Consider the following 20,956-nt stretch of genomic DNA (forward strand, 5'->3'; position numbering starts at 1 on the left):
TTGACAGTGCTGTCAGGGAAAAATTTCCAAAGTTACTCAGACTGGTAAGTACGTCACTCACTGGTTTCTCGAAATTAATACGGTGTTTATAGTACTCCAGAGAGCCGGGTACGATAGTTGAAATGGAATAAAAATACTGGTTGTTTTGGGTGGTGGGTGGGGGAAGCAATGTGATGGTGATGGGGAAAACAGGACTCTTTGAATTTACTGTAATGTGATTATTTATATTTCCCACTTGTCTTTGCTGATTCAATGTACAAATATTGGACTGTAATTCAACTTTCAATGCAAGAGTGGTGGGATCACAGACTTCATAGAGCTGGTTTTACAAAGTCAATATCGAAGCCTTTTGTTTAATCTTGGGTGGGTTGGGAATGGAAGGGAATATTTATAACTCATGGTACTGAATTGTACTGCTGTCTCCCAATCTCCTGATTCTCGCTGATTTTCCACCTATAGGACGGCCATGAGCTCCCACCTCCCATTTCCTTTGATGTTGAGACTCCAACCACGCTTCCTTCATGCAAGGTATGGTATGAATAGGCTGCTTTGATAGAGATGGTTATCTTCTGCTGAAGTCAACTCTTGTGGAATATTGGAGGGGATCTGGGGGATGCAGGCTTACAAACAGTGAGCCTGTTAAAGACAACACCTCAGGATATCTAAGTGAATGAGATTGCAGATTTGATCGAGTACATAAAGGCCAAGAGGTAACGCTGAGCTGATTTCATGATTCCCCAGTTGAAGTACGGTGTTAGATTCTATAATCTAGGGCTTTGGAAACGGTATTTCGCAGATCTAAAGTATATTGTCGGAAATGGAGCAATGACAAATTTGAGCATTGGGATCATAATGACATAACACAGATTGCACGGTGAGGTGGCAGAACCCTTCAAAATGATGAAAGAGATGTTACAGGGTAGATAGGAGTTGGTTGTTTCCTGTAGTGAAGGAACCATCTGTCATAGAATGATTACAGCATCAAAGGAACCAATTTGGCCTGTCATGTTCATGTGAGCTCTCTGCGCACGCATCTTGACTAACTCTGATTAAGATCTCAAACACATTTTCAGACAGTGTTTTCCAGACCCTAACTACTCACGACATACAAAATAAATGATTTTTTTAAACTCGTGCTGCAGTTGCTGCCTTTGCCAGTCAATTAAGGTCTGTTCCAGACTCCTCTGCCAATGAGCGCATTTTCTCTCCGTTTCTTTTGTCTAAACGCCTCTCAATTTATCAAAGCTGTATCCTCATCCTCAACCTCTCCTCCAAGGAGAACAGCCCCAGCCTCACCAATCTATCCATGTAGCTGAAGTTCCTTGTCCCGGGAAATATTCTGGTAGGTGTATTCTGTACCTTTATGAAAGCCTTAACATCCTTCCCAAAAGTATGATTTTTTTTTTATTGTTATTTGGTTTTGGATAAGAGGGACACTGGCAAGACCAGCTTTTTTTTTCTATTGCCTCCTACCCTTGGGCGGTTAGTGGTCAGCAATCTACATCTAAGGGGCTTTGCAGGTTGTTTCAAAGGACACTTGAGAGTCAACCACATTGGAGTCACATGCAGGCCAGATTGAGTAAAAGCAATAGATTTCCTATTCTGAAGAACTTTGGTGAACCAGATGGTGTTTTGAGATAATGCAGTGGTCCCCTAATCATTTTAATGAGACGTGCATTTTATTTCAGTTTAAATCAATTGAATTTAAAAACCTTCAGCTAGCCTGGTGAAATCTGAATTCGTAACTGGTGAGCATTAGACCAGACCAAACTAAATTGAATACACTCCTCCATTTGTGGCTGAGCTAGAGTTTTAATTTGCATTTATCGTAACTCCCTTGCCCTTGTACCCTATGAATAAGCTCTGTGTAAACCCAGAATCCTGTATGTGGTATTACCACCTTGGTATTTAAGACTCGTTGGGTATGTGGGTGAAGAAAACAGGAGACAAAGGGACTTTGGCATTTAACCACGGTTCATTGAAACGATTTACCACGGTGGTGGTTGAATGTTGTTTATCTGCATGACCTTGTATTAACCGTGTGCCTGGTTTACATACATTCGATTTTCAGAGAAGCCAGAGCTCGAACTCCATTCCAGATTTTTGAGCACAAAATCTATCCAGATGGTTTAGCATTCACCTGAGGGAGCACTGTACTGTCAGGTGTCCTGGACCGGATATGATGTTAATCTAAAGCACGGCCTTCCTGTTGAGATCTTAAACGCACTGCGTAAAAAGTTGAAGAAGTGCATGTGTTTTCTCCGACTGGTAGTTATCCTTCAACATTATTTTTGTGGGAGCTTACTTTGTGTAAATTTATTGCATTGTCTCCTACACAATAAGTTCTTCATTCGCTACAAAGTGCTTTGAGCATCGTAAAGGTGTGAAAGACACTCTGTGAATTCAAGCCATTTTTAAATTCTAAAGTTAATTCGATCGGCTTGCAGCCGTTCTACTTTTGCTTAATTATTTTGTCTGATATTCTCCCCATCCTGCTGCTAAAAGCAGGTAATGATTTACCATGATATTTTAATTAAGCCAGTACTGTTTTTTCCCTCTGAACATTGTGTGTTTGAACCCCATTCTGGAGACCTAGGTGTATAATCCAAGCTGACAATGCCAGTCCAGGACTGAAGGAGTTTTTTTTTGTACTATTGGGTTGGAGGTGTGTGTGGAGACAGTACTTCGAGACTGGACTGTCAGCGGGACAACACTGAGGGAGTTTAGAAGAATGAGAGGTATCTTGTTGAAACACAGGTCCCTGAAGAGAAAGACTAGATCAAGGAGGCACTGTTTAAAAATAACAGGTATCCCAGTTAAGATGGAAATAAGAATTTTTTTGAGGGTTAAGAGCTTTCGGAACTCTTCCGGAGGGAGATAGAGTCATTGAACGTTTTTAAGGTAAATACTGAACTGATTCTTGACTAACAAGGGGTATCCAGGGCAGGTGGGAGTATAGCGTTGAGGCTATAATCAGACCAGCCATGAATATATTAAATGTTGGAGCAGGCTAAAGGGCTCATTTTTCATACTCCTCCTAATTTGTATGTAAGCTTGAACACCTTATTTGTCTACACTGTAAGTAACTGGCCTTCAGCAAAATGTGAATTGTAAAGCACTTTAGAATATGCTGCAATAATGACATGCTATGTTTAAAGTTGTTTTCTTTCAAACAAGTCAGACATGCAAGAATCTTGGTGATTATTAGTGCTAGGTAAAGTGTGGATATAGTCTTTAACATGCTATGTGTTTTCCTCTAACAGGCTAGTTACTTTGGTACAGATGAAATCAAAGTGCTTGTATCAAGATTCATACAACAGTAAGTACCTGAACAGTCAGATATATATTTGTCAAACTTTATGCATAAAGAAATAGAAACTTTTTTTAAAAACAAAATTTTTATTGTCAGATATGTTTGTAATTCTGTCCTTTCAACCAATTGCAGGTTGTCTTTTGCTTTAAAACAGTGAATCCCAGATTTGAACTGGATGGAATGGTCCATTAAAAGTTGTAATGAAACCCAGAATTGCAAATGAAGTCTTTTGGTTCATTGTGTCTGAGAGCAGTTTTCTGCCTGAGCTTCTCACTTTGCCATTCTTTCACCTGTTCACTGTAACCCAGCACATTCTTCCGTTCTCAGTTTGTTCTTGGAAGCAATTTAACCAAAAGCAAGAGAAAATGTGACTTTGAAAAAAAAGTGAGAAATCTGAAATTACAAACAACAAAGGTTGACCTGTTCTACGGGTGCTTTGTCATTCCATGATCTTTTGTTCTGTCTTCTGTTTGTTCATCAGATTTCATTCTTGTGATGTTCCCTGGGTGTTGCTGAGCCAGCATGGCTTGTACGTGGAGGTTTTCCTCTTTCAGCAAAAGCTTTTGAACTAAAAGTCTGTGCTCTAATTTCCAGTGGTAATTTGTAATGTGGCACCACCAAAGTATGTTGGTCATGTTTTGCCCAGTCACTGTTAGCTTCCACGTGATAGGGTCAGGTTTTGCCCTATTTCATTACTTGTACTGCTAAAGGAGTGCATCTGTGCCTTAGTTGCTTCTAGACTTGACAATTCCAATTTTCCCTTGACCTCCGCCCGCCAGGCTTCAAAGACTTGAGCTTGTCCCAGGCAACGACCTGATTCCTCCAAGTCCTTTTCACCCATCAGGCCTACAGTCATCATGACTAAATTGGCTCCCAGCCTGACAATGCCTGGATTTTAAAGTATGTGCCCTAATCTTCAAATTCCCTCCATGGCCTTTCCCTTTCCATATCTCTGAAAGTTCCTCCAAGATCTCTGCACTCTTAATTCTGGCAACAGTTGTAACTCTGACTTTAATTGCTCCATCTTTAGCAGCCATGCCTTTGCTGCGAGCTTTGAAATGTCTACCTGAAACCTCTCTGTCTCTTTGCCTGTTTACCTCTGACTCCGGACATTTGCAACCTTCTTCAGAACATTTCTTTAAACCCATCTCTGGTCAAATTTGTTGTTGCCTGTCCTTTTATCTCCTTATGTGGCGTAGTTTTAGATCATGTTTTACAATATGGTTACAAAGAGACACTTGTGCGACAGTTCACAATGTTGAAGGAGCTGGACACTGGTAAGTCATGTCCAAAGTTGGAGAATAGCACTCGTGCTTCTTTTGAGCAAGACAAGACGGAATAGATAATAAACTATTTCCACTGGCTGGGCATTTTAGATCTAGGAGCATAGTCTGAGAATTGGGGCCAGAGCATTCAGGAGCTATGTTAGGAAGTACTTGTACACACAAAGAGTGGTAGATGTTTGGAACTCTTCCACAAACAGCATTGGATGTTAGATGAGTTGTTAATTTTAAATCTGAGACAGCTGTATTTTTGTAAAGTAAAATTTATAAGGGATATGGACCAAAGGCAACAATATATGGAATGGTGGAGCAGCCTTGAAGGGCTGAATGGCCTACTGCTGTTCCTAAAGGAAAACAGAAGGCAAGACACGGATGCTGAATACAGCAGTTAAACATAAGTTTGCAATCTGGAGAATTACTGAGCAACCACCAGCAAAACAAAGGTCTGAACCACTTTGATGCAGCAATTTGTGGTGTCAATGGTAGCCATGCTGTGGAGGTGCCAGTGTCGGACTGGGGTGGATGAAGTCAGAAGTCACATGACACCAGGTTATAGTCCAGCAGGGTTTATTTGAAGTCCCAAGCTTTTGGAGCGCAGTCCCTTCATCACTTCACCTGACAAAGGGGCTGCGCTCCAAAAGCTTGTGATTTCAAATAAACCCTGTTGTTTCTGTTGTGACTTCTGACGTTGTCTACCCCAGTCCAACATCAGCATCTCCACATCACCCCTTTCTTGTGGAACAGAAATATGAGAGTCCCAGAAGAAGAAATGTTTTCCCTAAAATGATTTCTGGATTTATGTATCTTTAGAGTTGGTATATCTGGTTAAATGTCTCAAAAGTAGACACTTGTGTTGAAAACAAAGGAGACTGCAGACAAGTCAGCCTCTTGACTCTCATTCATTTAGCACCTCCATTTTAGACCAAGGAATGAGTGAGACAGCAGCTAGTGTGAACTGTCAAGTGTTGCTTTGGGATAGCACAGGCCCATGGCTTCATTCCTAAACAGACTTCAATAACCCAAACCAAGCTGACTCACCAACAGAAAGGCCTTTGTTCCCACTCCCTGACTTTGTTGTTCTTCCTTCTGCAGGTACTATTCAGTTTATGATTCAACAGACAGGCAGGGACTGCTGGATGCCTACCATGATACGGCTTGCTGCTCGCTCAGTATTCCATTTTCTCCACAGAACCCTGCCAGGTTTGTAACCTTCAGGCAAACTGCTTTCCACCAAGAGTGATACACAGCTGACTGCAAGCACATAAGTACAAACCGGTTCATACGCACCCTACACACCACACATGCAGACATGCGCACACCCACACACCAGCACACACTATACACATGCCCTGCGCTCCCCATACCCTCCCACCCATGCTCCCCATACACCCCCAACCAAGCACACATGTACACTTGCACATTCACCCCACAAACACATACGTACTTTGCCGCATACACCCCACACACATGCACACGTGCTACCTTCCCCATGCACCCCCTACACCCCACACACAGGCCCCCTCATACCTACACCTTCCACACACCCTCTGACATCCCCCGGAAAGGGAGACAAGTCCCTCTTCTTGGTAAGGGAAGGGAAGGAAAGGAAGGAATGTACCCTTCTGTGCTTGATCACATCCTGTTTACAGCAATGAGCATTGGTCTTTCCCAGTGGCACTGGAAGCATTGTGAGAATTCTGTTGGCTCGATGTGGGAACAGTAACATTTGCCTATGTCAGGCAAATACTGTCTGGGGGAGGCATTTAAAGCAAACATTATGGATGGTTGAGAAGCAGCCCCTTTGATCAGATAGAAAATATTCATTACCCCTAATATACGTTATCGCAGCAAATAGAGCTGAAAGGAGAATGCGAAAGTTCTTCAGTGAAGAACTGGCTATGATTTGTTTAAAATGATGGTCATTCTTCTATAAATTCATACTGTGGTGTTGTGAAGGTAAGAATTAGGGGCAGCTATTACCTGATCTTGCAAAAGTTGCACTTCCTCACTGTCCTGAAAATAACGGTGTTGTGTCCAAACAGGAGCAGTCTGGGAGAGTATTTCAAGGAGAGTAGAAACGTGAGGAGACTGAAGGACCCAAGTAAGTGAAATGCAATTTGATTTTTGGTCTCCTATGCAGCAGTCTCTGTTTAAGAAAAACACTGTCACTATGTAAAGTGAAACACAAGCCAATCAAAGTCAGAAGATATTTGAATCCATTTTGCTTTGCAGTTTTTTTGAAATGATGGAAAATTCCTTTAGGACCAGACACCCGAGACACGAACGAGGTAGTTTCTTTTAAACAGATTAGCTTCTGATTCGGGCGAAAGTTCTGGTTTAGACTCTTGCAATTGATCATGTGGTGAGTGGAGTCACAAACAAAAGTACTGAAGGTCAACTTTGCATCGGGTTGCCTTTCAATGTTTGATTTTTTTTTAGATGAGTCATTTAGCTTCAAAGCACCCAGATGATCAGGGAAGCAGGTGATAAACAACAAAAACAGAAGTTGCTGGAAAAGCTCAGCAGGTCTGGCAGCATCTGTGAAGAGAAATCAGAGTTAATGTTTCGGGTCTGGTGACCCTTCCTCAACTGTTCCTGATATACAGCATCCACAGTTCTTTCGGTTTTTATTTAAGCGGGTGATAAAGTTCAATACAATCCTGTCGTATAGCACATCCGTGCACTTGTACCTGCTGGATTTCATATTAACTGTTGTATCTCGCACCACTTTCCAAACCCAGGCTCCATGTACTTTTTGAGATGTTGCATTGTTTTTGCTGGAATCCATGCCTTACAGGATATATTTGTACTCTGTTAATTGCAATCTTATCTGTCTTTTTTCTACCTGTGATAAAATAATCTACCCTCTGATAAGAGAAATGTTGAAAAAGGCTCAAGTTTTTATTTTGTCTTCGGTCTGGGCTATCTGGAAATTGCTGACTCAGGCTCGCCTTTTATTCCGGCTGTGTGGAACTTTGCTGGAGAGGCTGATTTTTCATGAATGTTCTTCTGCTGTTGGGGTATTGTGATCCTTGCGTAGTATCCACACACTCCGGATCTCTGACAATAATGAGAAATGAAGACTCCAGTGTTGTGTTCTCTTTATCTACTTGTGGAGCTTTGAGGCCCATGGTCACAGGCCCGAATTGGATTGGCTAGTTCCATACAGACCTAGGGTTGCAGCTTCAGACTGCACAGTCTGTGTCTCTCATTACTGCATCACTTATCCTTTAATGTAACTGTTTTAAACCCTGCACTTCCTCCCTTGCGTTATTTAGAGTAGAAAGTGAGGAGGAGGAGGAGGAAAGTGTCTATTGGCTTTGGTGGAAAGAGGGATTAGAAGTTTTTAGAGGGGCAGAGAGTAGAAGAAGGTAGAGCAGTTAAGGAAAAGACCTCTTCAGAACATGCTCCTAGAAATCTCCCTGCCACAAATTGTTGAAGAAAGACATTCTCAAGATGAAAGGATAGGGTGGAGGGAACAAATCCAGCCAGGTTACCAGAGTGTAGTTGTGAAGAGAATAGATGAGCTATATAAACCTGATTGCATTATCAGATGGGAATTATGCTGGAGTAGCAGAGGATGGCACTGTCTTTTGAACTGCATCTGAGCAAAGTGCCCAATGACCCTTGGCTGTGTCGGCTTCATTGACTGTGGAGAACTCCGCTTGAGGCCTCACGTCACAAAGCTTCAGCTGTCCCATCCATGCCACAAAACACTCAAACACCAGTAGGTTGCTTTTGCTTTATCTCAATCATTTTAAACTGTAGTACCACTACACTTTTCAGAAATAAAAACCTTGTAGAGTATTCTGAATTAGATTTAAATATATTACCTAGCAATATTAGGGTTTAAGTCAGGGTTGAGCAGCCTCCTTGAAGATCATGATTAAATATCAGTGCAGGTTTAGACAGGGAGGGGTATAATGGAAAACAAATTTGAAGAGTGCATCAGGAATTGTTTCTTATAGCAGTACATTGCAGAACTTAGCCAGGAGCTGACTATTTTAAACCTATTAATACAGCCTTAAATTAATATTCAGGAAGAACGACTCAATGTCCTCCACTTAGGGCAATTGGAGAAGCATGAAGAAAGTTGTCTAAAGCAAGCTTGGAAAATAAGCAAAAGGGGAAGTCAGTGGCAGGCATTTAAGTAGGTAGTTCATAATGCTAATGGACTTTAGTCGGAAGAATCGAAAGGCAGATTACTATTTAAATGGAGACTCCAAAAAATGCAGTGCAGTGGAATGTGTTCTTGTGCAAGAAATATAAAATATTAGCATGTAAGTGCAGCAAGGAGTTAAGAATGTAAATAGAATTTCAGGCTTCATTATGAGGGGCTTGGAATTTGATAATAGGGAAGTCTTGTTACAACTGTACAGGGTGTTGGTGAGGCTGCATCCAGACAACTGTGTACAGTTTTCGTCCCCATTTTAAAGCGAGGGTTTGCTGGAGGCTGTTTAAAAGAGATTCACTAGGCTGTTTCCTGACATTGATTTTTCAAAAATGGTTGAACAGGTTAGGTCTATTTCATTAGAGTTTTGAAAATCAAGAGTGATCTTAATGAAACATGCACGATCCTGAAGGTGCTTAACAGAGTAGATGTCAAGATGTTTCACTAGTGTAGGACGTTTGAGCTAAGGAACATAGTTACAGAAAGTGATGACACTCACTCAAGACTGAGTTTTCCACACCGGGTATGTCAACATGTTAAGGTATGAGAAGACAACCAGAAAGACTATCTTTAAAAGCTATGCATTGAATCACACAGGTGCATGAAGCAGTGAGAATTGTTCTTTCTGCAAAATGTTTCCATGTCCTTGCGATTGCGTTCATTGTCATCAGTGGCACAAGCAGAGAACATGACAGGACCCCGTTTACATTGATCTACAGCAATTAACCTTGGAGGCACAGTACTTGCACACCATGTACCTTAGACCAAAAATGGCCTTCATTAGTCATGAGCTAGTACGTGTTTTCAGTAATTCCAGCTGGAGTCCCGTCTTTGAGTATAATTGATTTCAATTAATTACCTCTTCCCCTCTTTTTGTTTTCTTGTAGCACTTCGGGCGAAGCTGCTGAAACACACCAGACTAAATGTTGTAGCCTTTCTCAATGAACTCCCAAAGACACAGCATGACATAGCTTCCTTTGTGGTGGATGTAAGCACACAAACAGTAAGTGAAAGGCTACTTGTTTTCCATGACTGGCCTGTTAATTCAGTTCCTTGTGCAACCTTCTGTGATCTTGCTCTCCCTTCCCCTTCTTCCTGGAGGCATTCAGTCCAGATTGCAAAATCGTGACTGGGGGAGGGTGCAGAAAAATGCTTTGTCTGTGTGGCTGTCTCAGTCTAAATTTTGAGTATCAGCAAAATGTTGGACTTTTAGGAGTCTTATTATCTGAACCTTGTACTGGGATTTCCAGCAATGTTCACAATGCTGGAGTAGGTTTAAGGGGCCAAATGGTATCCTTCTGCTCCTAATTCCTGTGTAGGGGGAGCTGCGCAGCCTGGTCATCATACTTGCCATTCTGCTGCACTGTATGACTCATACATGGTGGTGGGCAAGTTGTTGGAGGGAATCCTGAGGGACAGGATTTACATGTATTTGCAAGGGCAGCGACTGATTAGGGATAGTTAACGTATGTGCATGGGAAATTGTCTCATAACTTAATTGTGTTTTTTGAAGAAGTAATGAAGAGCATTGAGGGCAGAGCAGTGGATGTGATCTATACGGACTTCAGTAAGGTGTTCAACAAGGTTCCTCATGGTAGACTGGTTAGATCACACTTATTTTTGTCGTTCTTATAAATGACTTGGGTGTGAATTTAGGAGGTATGGTTAGTAAGTTTGCAGATGACACCAAAATTTGATCTGTAGTGGACAGCAAAGAAGATTCTCTTGGAGTACAACGGGATCGTGATCAGGTGGGCCAATAGCCTGAGGGGTGGCAGATTGAGTTTAATTTAGATAAATGTGAGGTGCTGCATTTCAGAAAGGCAAACCGGGGCAGGACTTATACACTTAATGGTAAGGTCCTGGGGAGTGTCGTTGAACAAAGAGATCTTGGAGTGCAGGTTCACAATTACTTGAAAGTAGAGTCGCAGGTAAATAGAATAGTGGAGAAAGCGTTTGGTATGCTTGCCTTTATTGGTCACTTCATTGTGTATAGGAGTTGGGAGGTCACGTTGCGGCTGTACAGGACATTGGTTAGGCCACTGTTGGAATACTGCGATCACTTCTGGTCTCCCTGCCCTGGGAGGATTGTTGTGAAACTCGAGGGGGTTCGGAAAAGATTTACGAGGAAGTTGCCAGGGTTAGAGGGTTTGAGCTATAGCGAGAGGCTGAATAGATGGGGGCTATTTTCCCTGGAGCGTCAGAGGCTGAGGGGAGAGGTTTATAAAATCATGAGGGGCATGGATAGGTAAATAGACAAAGTCTTTTCCCTGGGGTGGGGGAGTCTAAAACTAGAGGGCACAGGTTTATTGTGAGAGGGGAAAGATTTAAAAGGGACATGATGGGCAACTTTTTCACACAGAGGGTGGTGTGTGTGTATGGAATGAGCTGCCAGAGGAAGTGGTGGAGGCTGTTACAATTATAACATTTAAAAGGCATCTGGATGGGTATATGAATAGGAAGGCTTTAGAGGAATACAGACCAAATGCTGGCAAATGGGACTGGATTAATTTAGGACATCTGGTCAGCATGGACGAGTAGACTGAAGGGTCTGTTTCTGTGCTGTATATCTCTATGATTTTAAATGAAACAGGGCCATGACTGTAGCAATTGGAAGAACGTGGTACAACTTATGGTGCAGAAAGCCAGTGAGGTTATTCTCTAAACGCTCTGCTCCCTGTATTTTTCACTGCAAACCTGTACAGCTCATGTATCACCCGGTGGAGTACAATCATCGAAAATACAAATCCTTTATCTGAGTTTCTTCTTTCAACTCATTCATGGGGTGGTTGCTGTCCTTTATTGCCCGTCCCAGGATTTTGACCCAGCAATAGTGAAGGCAAGGCAGTATAATTCCAAGTCAGGATGGTGTATGACTTGGAACATAACTTGGAGATTGTGTTGCCCCCTATATCTACTGTCCTTATCCTTGCGGTTGGTAGAGGTTATGGGTTTGGAAGGTGCTGCTGGAGGAACCTTGGTGAGTTGTTGCAGTGCACCTTGTAGATGGTGCAACTGAGCATCAGTTGGTGGAGAGAATGAATGTTTGTGTTGGATGGAGTTCTGATAAAGCGGCTGTATTGTCCTGAATGGTGTCAAGCAGGTATAGACTGGTTGCGTAGTGCTCATAGCTCCTCAGATAATCCATCATCATCATCATCAAACATCCTCACTTCTGATCTTGGAGTCAATGTTCACAGATCCATGAAAGCAGAATGACGGGTAGATGAGTCGGTTAAGGTAGACAGAAACGTATAGAAGCTAGGAGTAGTAGAGGCCATTCGGTCCTTCGAGCCTACTCCACCATTCAATAGGATCATTATTCCCATGTAAGGAAGAGGAGGGAGGTTATGTTGGAATGTGTAAGACATTAATTAGTCCATATTTTGAGTATTGTATGCTGTTCTGGCCACCTCATTATAGGCAGTATGCATTTGCACTGGAGTGGGTACCAACAATGATCTATGAGCTGGCAAATGCAGCTATGAGGGAAGATCGAATAGACTGGTGTTCTTGCAACGAGATATGGAGGTGCCAGTGTTGAACTGGGGTGAACAAGGTCAGAAGTTACACAGGTGAAGTGACAAAGGAGCTGTACTCCAAAAGCATGTGATTTCCAATAAACCTGTTAGACTATAACCTGGTGATGTGTGACTTTTGACCTTCTTGCAGCAGAGGAGGCTGAGGGGAGATTTGCTTGAGGTTTACAAAATTATGAAAGGCCTGAAACAAGAAGAATGTATTTGCCTTATCAAGAGAAGTCAGTGACAAGGGGATGTAGATTTGAAATGATTGATAGAAAGATTGGAGGGGAGGTAAGGAAACCGTTTACATCCAGAGTGTGTTGAGGTGTCTGAAATTCACTGCCTGCAGTAATGAAAGGATGAATGGAAGAGTTCAAAGAAGGTTTACTAGCCTAATACTTGGAATGGTCACATTGTCTCTTGAGGATAGGTCAGACACTGTTGTCTGTTGGAGTTTAGAACATGTAGATGTGACTTGATTGAAACATAAAAGATCCTGAGGGGCCTTGACAAGGAAGATGCGGAGAGGGTATTTCCCCTTGTGGGAGAGTCTAGACCAGGAGTCCTTACTTTAAAGGTAAGACTTGATTGAATTTTTCAAGGAGGTGATGAAGATGAGCGATGTGAATGTTGGCTACGTGGATTTTAGTAAGGCTTTCGACCAGGTCCCTCAGAAGATTAAGATGCATGGGATCTACAGTAACTTGGCTGCTTGGGTTCAGAATTGGCTTGCCCATAGAAGACAGGGGGTAGTGGCGGAAGTGTGTTTTTCTGGCTGGAGGTCCGTGATTAGTGGTGTTCTACAGGGATCCATATTGGGATCTCTGCTGTTTGTGATATTTATAAATGACTTGAATGAAAATATAGATGGGTGATTTAGTCAGTTTGCAGATGACACAGATCTGTGGAGTTGTGGAGAGTGTAGAAGGTTGTCAAAGGATACAGTGGGATGTCGATCAGTTGCAGATACGGGCAGAGAAATGACAGATTGAGTTTAATCCAGGTAAGTGTGAAGTGATGCACTTTGGGAGATCAAATGTTAAGGAAATGTATACAGTTAATGGCAGGACCCTGAACAGCTTTGATATACAGAGGGATCTTGGGGTTTAAGTCCATAGCTCCCTGAAAGTGGCCACACAAGTCAATAGGGTGGTAAAGAAGTAACATGGCATGCTTGCCTTTATGGGTCAGGGAAATTGAGTATGAGAGTCAGGATGTCATGTTGCAGCTTTATAAGAATTGGTTAGGCCACACTGAGAGTATTGCGTTCGGTTCTGATTACATTACAGAAAGGATGTGGAGGCCTTGGAGAGGGCGTATGAACTATCAGGAGAAGGCTAGAAAAACTCAGCTTGTTTCCTCTGGAGCAGCAGAGGCTGACGGGAGACTTGATAGAAGTCTATAAAATTGAGATGCGTAGATAGGGTTGAAGGTCAGAATCTTTTTCCCAGAGTTGAAATGCCTAATGCTCGGGGGCATGCATTTAAGGTGAGAGGGGGAAAGTTCAAAGGAAATGTAAGGGGCAAGTTTTTTTTACAGAGTGGTAGGAGTCTGGAACACACTACCAGGAGTGATGATGGACGCAGATACAATAGGGGCAAGGAATAGAGGAATATGGACCAAGGGCAGGCAGAAGGGATTAGTTTAATTTGGTGTCATGTTTGGCACAATATCGTGGGCCAAAGGACCTGTTCCTGTGCAGTACTGTTCTGTGTTGACTATTTAAAACAGGATTCCAATGGTGATGTTAAGTTGGGGGCATACTGTGCGGCGATTGAGTACAGTTCTACTGGTGGCCCACAGTGATCACCATCCTGAGCTGAAGTGTTGACAGCGTGGTGAAATGGGTATTTTCCCTCTTGTTGGTTGCTTCTGGCCCAGTCCAGCTTGTACCTTGCTAACTGGTCAAGTTCTAGAAGTGATGCTAACAAGCTGCTGTTGGTGATAGTTGTTAAAGTCCATCTCCCTGCAGAGTCCATTCTGTGCCTTTGCCTTTGTTCCTAAGGTTGGTGATGATGATGTCTGCAAAGTGTGATTCAGTGAGCATGACTACAGGAGGCTGTTAACTTGACTTGGGACAATTGTCCCAATGTTGGCTCCGCTGCCCTTAAAACAGAACGTGTTAGTGAGGAGGGCTCAGCTGTGCCTTGTTTGATGGGTAACAGTTCAACTGGTTTGATTTTTATTTGACTTTTCAGTCATAGTTTGATATTGCTGCATGGCTTCTTTCATCATTTCAGAGTCAACCCGCATTGCCGTGGGCTCGGGAATACATGTAGGCCAGGCCATGGTCAGCAAATTTCCTTCCCTAAGGACCGTTAGTGAACCAGATGTGTTTACAGAATGATGGCTTGGATTGCTGAGATTAGCTTTTTATCCATGATGTTTATTCATGAGTTGAATTTACATTCTACCAGCTGTTATGGTGAGATTTGAGTGCTTGTGTCCAGACGTTAGTCCAGGCCTCTTAACTAAAATCACCCTTATGTCTCTTGTTATTTACCTTGTAGCCTAGGGGTACTGTTATGCAACTCCCTATGGCAAAGCGAGCACCCTGGCTGAGATCTGCTGACTTGCTTGAGTAACTCAGGAACTGTCTGCCCTGTTTGCCTCAATATCACACTGATAATGACCACACATGATAGACTTCATCAGCATTGTGACGACTGACTGCACATAATGGTTCCTCAACGCTGTGTAAAGAAGTTTAAAAACTAGGGTTTAGATGTGACTTTCGCGAGGTCATTGGGCTAGTTTTGACGTGTAATCCCTGTTATAACATTGGAAACACATATTTGGACACAGAAAGCTCCCCATGCCAAGATTGCAATATTGGGCAGATAATCTGTTTTCAGTGATGTCGGGTAAGAGGGAAATATTGGCCCCAGGACACCAGGAAGTTATTGGCCCTGAGATCTTTTACACTCACCTGAAAGGAGTAGAAGGGTCATCAGTTGACAGCCTTGTCAGAAAGATGGCAGTGCAGCACTCCTTGGTACTGTCCTGTGAGTGTCAGCCTAGAATTTGTGCCCAGCTCTCTAAAATGGGACTTGAACTCACTAACTTTCTGATCAGGGTGAGATTGCTTGCATTGAGCCACAACTGGTCTGTGCATTAATAGACATGTAATATAATGGCCTTTGGTTTCTGTTTCAGAATACATTACTCTGTTTTACTGTACATGGAGTTTTCAAAGAAGGTGCGTAAACTAAATCAATGTACTTTTAAGTTTTTAAAAAGTAAACTTATTCTTCAAGTTCCTGAAAAGTAACCCTTTACAATCTTCAATTTTCTCACAGTTGATAGTAAATCTAGGGAGTCTGTGAGGGCGTTCTCAAGAGTGTTCATTGCTGTACCTGCTGGGAATGCAGGGTAAGTAATTTTTTCATTTTCATACGCAGTTGTGTAGTCTGGGCTAGCACGTGGTTCCTCAAGCCTGAGGTCAGGTTGGTTTAAAAGGGTAAGTGCAGTGCAGATATCAGTCTAGAGTCTGCTGAAGGTATGCAGCAGTCTGGTGAGCTTTCAAGAGAACAGACACATGTGGGTTAATGCTTCTGGGGCCATTACTGGCACTAGAAGTGAGTTCTCTGGCTTCTTGCCTGTTCCAGCTGCTCAGGGTATCATTTTTGGTGTTTTATTTTTCCTGGCATTTCAATATTGTTGGTTTTGGTTGAATAACAATGCAGGTGGTTGCCTGATTTGATGCTAACTTGGCTGTTTTCCCCCGCTGAACAGGCTCTGCATTGTGAATGACCAGCTGTTCATCAGGAATGCCACCACCGAGGAGATCCGCAAGGCCTTTGTGACGCCAGCGCCCACACCGTCAAGCAGTCCGGTGCCTACCCTCACAGCGCCACAGCAGGAAATGTTGCAAGCCTTTTCCCAGCAATCGGGCATGAACATAGAGTGGTCACAAAAGTGAGTGTCATTGACTGCAAGGAAACTTCAAAACTCTCCATCTGCTTTGTTTGACCCCTCTGTCTTTAGTCTCTCCATATCCAAAGAAACACTGGCATTGGAGGCAGTTCACTGGGCTGACCTATCAAAAACAGCTGAATGGGTTAGGCTTTTATTCATTAGAGTTTAGAAGAGTGAGGGGTCCTCTTATTGAAACATAAGAGATTCTGATTGGGCTCGACAGAGCCAAAGTTGAGAAGATGTTTCCACCAGTGAGTGACGTCTCAAACTAGTTGCAGAATAAGTGGACACTTGGTAACTGAGACACAGGGTGTTTCCTCTCCCAGATGGTGGTGACTGTCTGGAATAGACCGTGGAGTCTAGGCATCGAAATAACACTCGAGTGGTGAGTCTGTGGCGGATGTTTTTGCTCATTGCCCTACAGCTGCAGCCCCCACTGGATTCACAACTGCCTTCGGAGTTCTGCTGAAAGGTCATTAACTTGCAACCGTAACTCCTGTTTCTTTCATAGGAATGTAGCACCTAGGAACAGGAGTAAGCCATTCACCCTGCTCCACCACTTAATATGAGCATGACTGATCTGCACCTCTTCACCCTTGATTCCCTTGTCCATCAAAAATCTATCTTAATTCCACTTTGTCTAAATTTAAAGACCCAATCTCAATAACCTTGCAGGAAGATAATTCCACATTCTACAATATTCTTTAAAGTGGTAGAAAAAAACCTCATCTCTATCTTAAAAGAGAGACCTCTTATTCTTAAACAGTGTTCTCCAGTTTTTAGTCTTCTCCCAGAGGAGGAGTCCTCACCACAGATGCTGCCTGACTTTGGTATTTCCAGCATTTTCTGTTTTTGATTTCAGTTTGAGTACTATTTTACTCTTGTACCTCATGATATTTTTCTATACAGCCAGCTAGTTAAATTTGATCTCCAGCTATCATCCTCTCTTAAAACTGTCTTTTGCACATCCTGCTTCAGAGGCAGACAGGGATAATCTCTCAGAATACTGCTTTGCAGAGGTGTAAATTGCACCATTTAGAACAAACTGCACTTTGAACAACTAGTACACTTCACTGAACCAGCTGAGTCAAGGACTGTAAATGAAAGCTGTGTTATTTTAAGTCTAGAGTTAGCAGCTAGCACAGTGATCCATAAGTAATGTTCTTGCACTGCTATGAATTGTCTTTTTCAGTCAGGCAGAAGGAGGGAGAATTGCATTTCAAATGAGAAATTTTCAGCAGCAGCTGGTGCCTTTAGAGTTCCCTCCCACAATGCTAATTGTCTCTGATCCTGCATTTATCTGCAAATGAATTAATCATGCTGAATCTCCAGACCCATAAAATTTAAGTGAAACTAAACAGTGAATGGGTATATCTCGGACAAATGGAACTGGGTGGCCTGAACTCTATAATCTGAATGTGGGTGTGTGTGTGTGTGTTTCAGGAAAAGCCCATCTGTCCTTCAGAGAGCCACTTAAACCCTTCAGAGCTGCCCCTAAACTTCACAGTGGATGTGAAGAAAGTGCCCATATGCGCAGTTTGGACAGATATTTTAAATTGGAAACCTGTAACGTGTAGGTCTTTATGCTGGTGGCCTAGAACAGAGCAGCTCTTGAACCCCACAGCTTGACCTTGCCAGGACCAGTGCAGGACTGTCAACCTTAGGAAGCGATAGAAAGAATGAGAGCAATTATAGACCTCCTTAAAGCGAATGAGGTTTTGTTTATCTGGAGTGTGATCCATTGATATAGATTGCATTTTTTAAGCTGAGACAGATGAGACTTGGTGTGTCTAATAATTAACAGGGTGTTAAATCAACCAAGATCTTCCACTTTGAAGTCTTTGAAGAATGAGTTCAGAATCGGCACCCATGTGAATGGAAGCTGGCTCAGTGGTATCTCTGCAACTGATAGATACTGGGTATCTTGTTTGCTGCTGCTTGTCTAAGCTTATCAAGCTGTGCAACTCTTGTATAACAAGGGAAGGGAGCTATTTAAATGGCTCCCCATCTGTATTGGACCTCAACCCCAGTTTGCTGAGGTCTGTACAAACCATTGAATTCCCAGCAGCCATGTGCTTGCTCCAAATTGAGGGCAGTATATTTGTGTTAGGCTCGGTTCAGAATGCTGAAGATCAAAACAGTGAACCGTTGCAGGGAGTGGGCATGTCAGAGTGAGAAGGACCTAATGCTAACCCTAATGACTGAGGAGGGGAGTGGATGTACAAGCATCTAAGGAAGGCCAGGGCATGAGGAAAGTGGAAAGAGGCCAAACAATGAGATAGACCAACCTGACCAGCTGTGGCTTGATAGTAGGGGAGAGGTAAGATACTAAGAGGTAATATGGATGGATGGGAAGAATCAGACTGGGGTGCCGTGGAATGGGAAGACCATGAAGGGACTTGATTGACATCTGAGACCATGTAGGATAGGGGAGCTGTAAAGATGATGTCTCCACTCGTAAAGGAAGCTAAAACGAGAGGTGTAAATATAAGACAACAGCTATGAATCCATTTGGGAATGAATGAACAATTACTTTATCCAGAGAATGGGACATTGTGAATTTGCTACTACAGAGACCGGTTGAGGCATTTCAGGGGAAGGCGAATGAAGAGAAGGCAATAGAGAAACATGCTGACGTGAAAGGAAAAGGTTTTTATGGAGCATTCATGCTGGCATAGAACATTTGGGCCAAATGGTCTGTTTCTGTGCTATAAACATCTAAGTGACAATTGCAAAGGATCCTGTTACTCCAATGAATCAGCCAGCTCCATACAAGATGACACTAGATTAAGACTTGATGCATTTGGGTCACAGATAGTTGTGTGGTTTAGCAGCCTGTTAAAGTAAAGTCACATCAGTGTGTACAGAGCGATTTTGAACCTGGCCTTGTAGTGCCAGGTCATAACTAAAGGTCTTTAGGTCACAAAGATTTGCAGTAGGGGGGAAAATTTGAAATTGAAGTTCATGCAGTTGAAGACAACAAATATTGATTTGGTTAAGGAATAGGTTAGTTGGTAGAGAACGGAGATGCCTTCTCAAATTGGAAGAATATGGCTAGCAGAGGTTTGTGCTACGACTTCAACTAGTCAAAATATTTATTAATGATTTGGATTCTAGGGAAACGGCCTTTTATGCACGTTTGCTGGTGACAGTGTGGACAAGAACAGAAACTCATTGGAATAAGTGAATGAACAAAACTGTGACATATGGATTTTAGCCCAGGTCATGCATTTTGTACTCAAAAAAGATAGATCTAATTTATTTTTAAAGTGTTGGTAAGTAAGGAACATTGGCACACAACATTATTGGGTCTGTGTATGTAGTCAGGTGCAAACTAAGTTCTAAAAGGCTAATGCAATATGAACCCTTACATTTGGAGGCCTATAGCGTAAAGGACAGGATGTATTGCTATTGCTGTACAAAGCCCTGATCAGACCAAATCTGGAGTACTTGGGCATCACATTACGGAAAAATCATACTGAATGTTGGAGGAAATGCAGAACAGATTCACCAAAATGTTTGCTGAATGCTGGTGAGTTAAATTAATGAGGAGAGAATATACAAGCTAGACTCACATTCTTTGTTATGGAAGAAGTTGAGGGGTATTTTGGTTGAAGCTTCTGGGCTTTAGAAAGGAATTTTCAGGTATGTAACCTTAAGATCAGAGCTAGGCATTTCAGGCAGAGGATGGTGGAAAGTGTGGAGCATGGATCCAAAGGTAGAAAGTACTCAGTTGATGATGTTCACTATGAGGTTGGTACATTTTTGTCAGCCTAGATTATGAAGAAATAGAGTCCAGGTGGGTGGAGTTACGGTATAAATTAGCTGTGTCCTCCCTTCATGGCCTTTTACTTTTTCTGCAACTGCTGTCCCTTTTCCCCGTACATCTTGTCAATACCTGTGCCTTTAGTGTTTTCCCCACTCCTGTTTCCCCTGTCTTTTCCGTAACTGGTGGGATGCTCTGAGGGTCGGTGTGGACTTGTTGGGCCGACGGGCCTGTTTCCACACGGTAGGGATTCTATGATCTATGATCCAATCTTATTTTTTCCTTGCCTTCCTCTAGGTGTCTGCAAGATAACGAGTGGGACTTCAATCAAGCTGCCCAAATCTTCACACAGCTTAAGGTAAGTTTATTAATATATTTTAGTGCATGGATTAGGAGACCAAAAACTCCTGAAAAGATCCTTGTTTCCAATTGGATAATCCAGTTGAGCCATTTTGAAGGTAAAACACAGGGTTTAATGCAGCTTCTCCTGAGCCTGTGCCTGATAAATCGTGAAATAAAAACCGAAAAAACTGTGGATGCTGTGAATCAGGAACAAAAACAAAGTTGCTGGAAAAGCTCAGCAGGTCTGGCAGCATCTGAGAGGGAAAAACCAGAGTTAACGTTTTGAGTCTGGTGACCCTCAGAACTCTGATAAATCGCTCTCTGCTTACCTACTTAATAAGGATAATTATTTCCCCTCCAAGTGAAACTGGTCCTTCCACTTTATCTCCTGTTTGTAATGTTTGAAGTCCGTCTCTGTTGGAGTGGGATTTTGGCCCTAAAGAGATTTCTCGGTGACCTGCTTAATGATCCTTTAAGACTCCACATCACTTCTTAGAGATTGGAGTACAGGCTGTCGAAAAACTTCTCTTTAACCTTCATGAGTGCCTGGGTCTCGGGTGATTTCCCACATTCTCCAGCAAGCAACTCCGTTGACAGTGAGGAGGCAGTTTGTAAATGGTGTGGAGCTATGTACCATAA

At 42.6% G+C, this 20,956-nt stretch overlaps 1 protein-coding gene across 3 annotated transcripts in view; it reads left to right on the forward strand.

Moving 5' to 3' along the window:
• Positions 1 to 20,956, forward strand: part of nxf1b (nuclear RNA export factor 1b) — a 155,641-nt gene that overhangs the window by 128,147 nt on the left and 6,538 nt on the right. For 2 of the 3 annotated variants that reach the window (XM_048619786.1, XM_048619788.1), the window contains 10 exons: positions 8 to 44; positions 460 to 528; positions 3,264 to 3,319; positions 5,689 to 5,796; positions 6,639 to 6,697; positions 9,655 to 9,770; positions 15,448 to 15,490; positions 15,591 to 15,663; positions 16,027 to 16,209; positions 20,273 to 20,333. In XM_048619786.1, the coding sequence (XP_048475743.1) occupies positions 8 to 44; positions 460 to 528; positions 3,264 to 3,319; positions 5,689 to 5,796; positions 6,639 to 6,697; positions 9,655 to 9,770; positions 15,448 to 15,490; positions 15,591 to 15,663; positions 16,027 to 16,209; positions 20,273 to 20,333 (805 nt within the window). The other variant, XM_048619789.1, reaches the window with a different exon arrangement.

Source organism: Rhincodon typus, chromosome 43 (assembly GCF_021869965.1).
Source record: "Rhincodon typus isolate 14 chromosome 43, sRhiTyp1.1, whole genome shotgun sequence".
NCBI lineage: Eukaryota > Metazoa > Chordata > Chondrichthyes > Orectolobiformes > Rhincodontidae > Rhincodon > Rhincodon typus.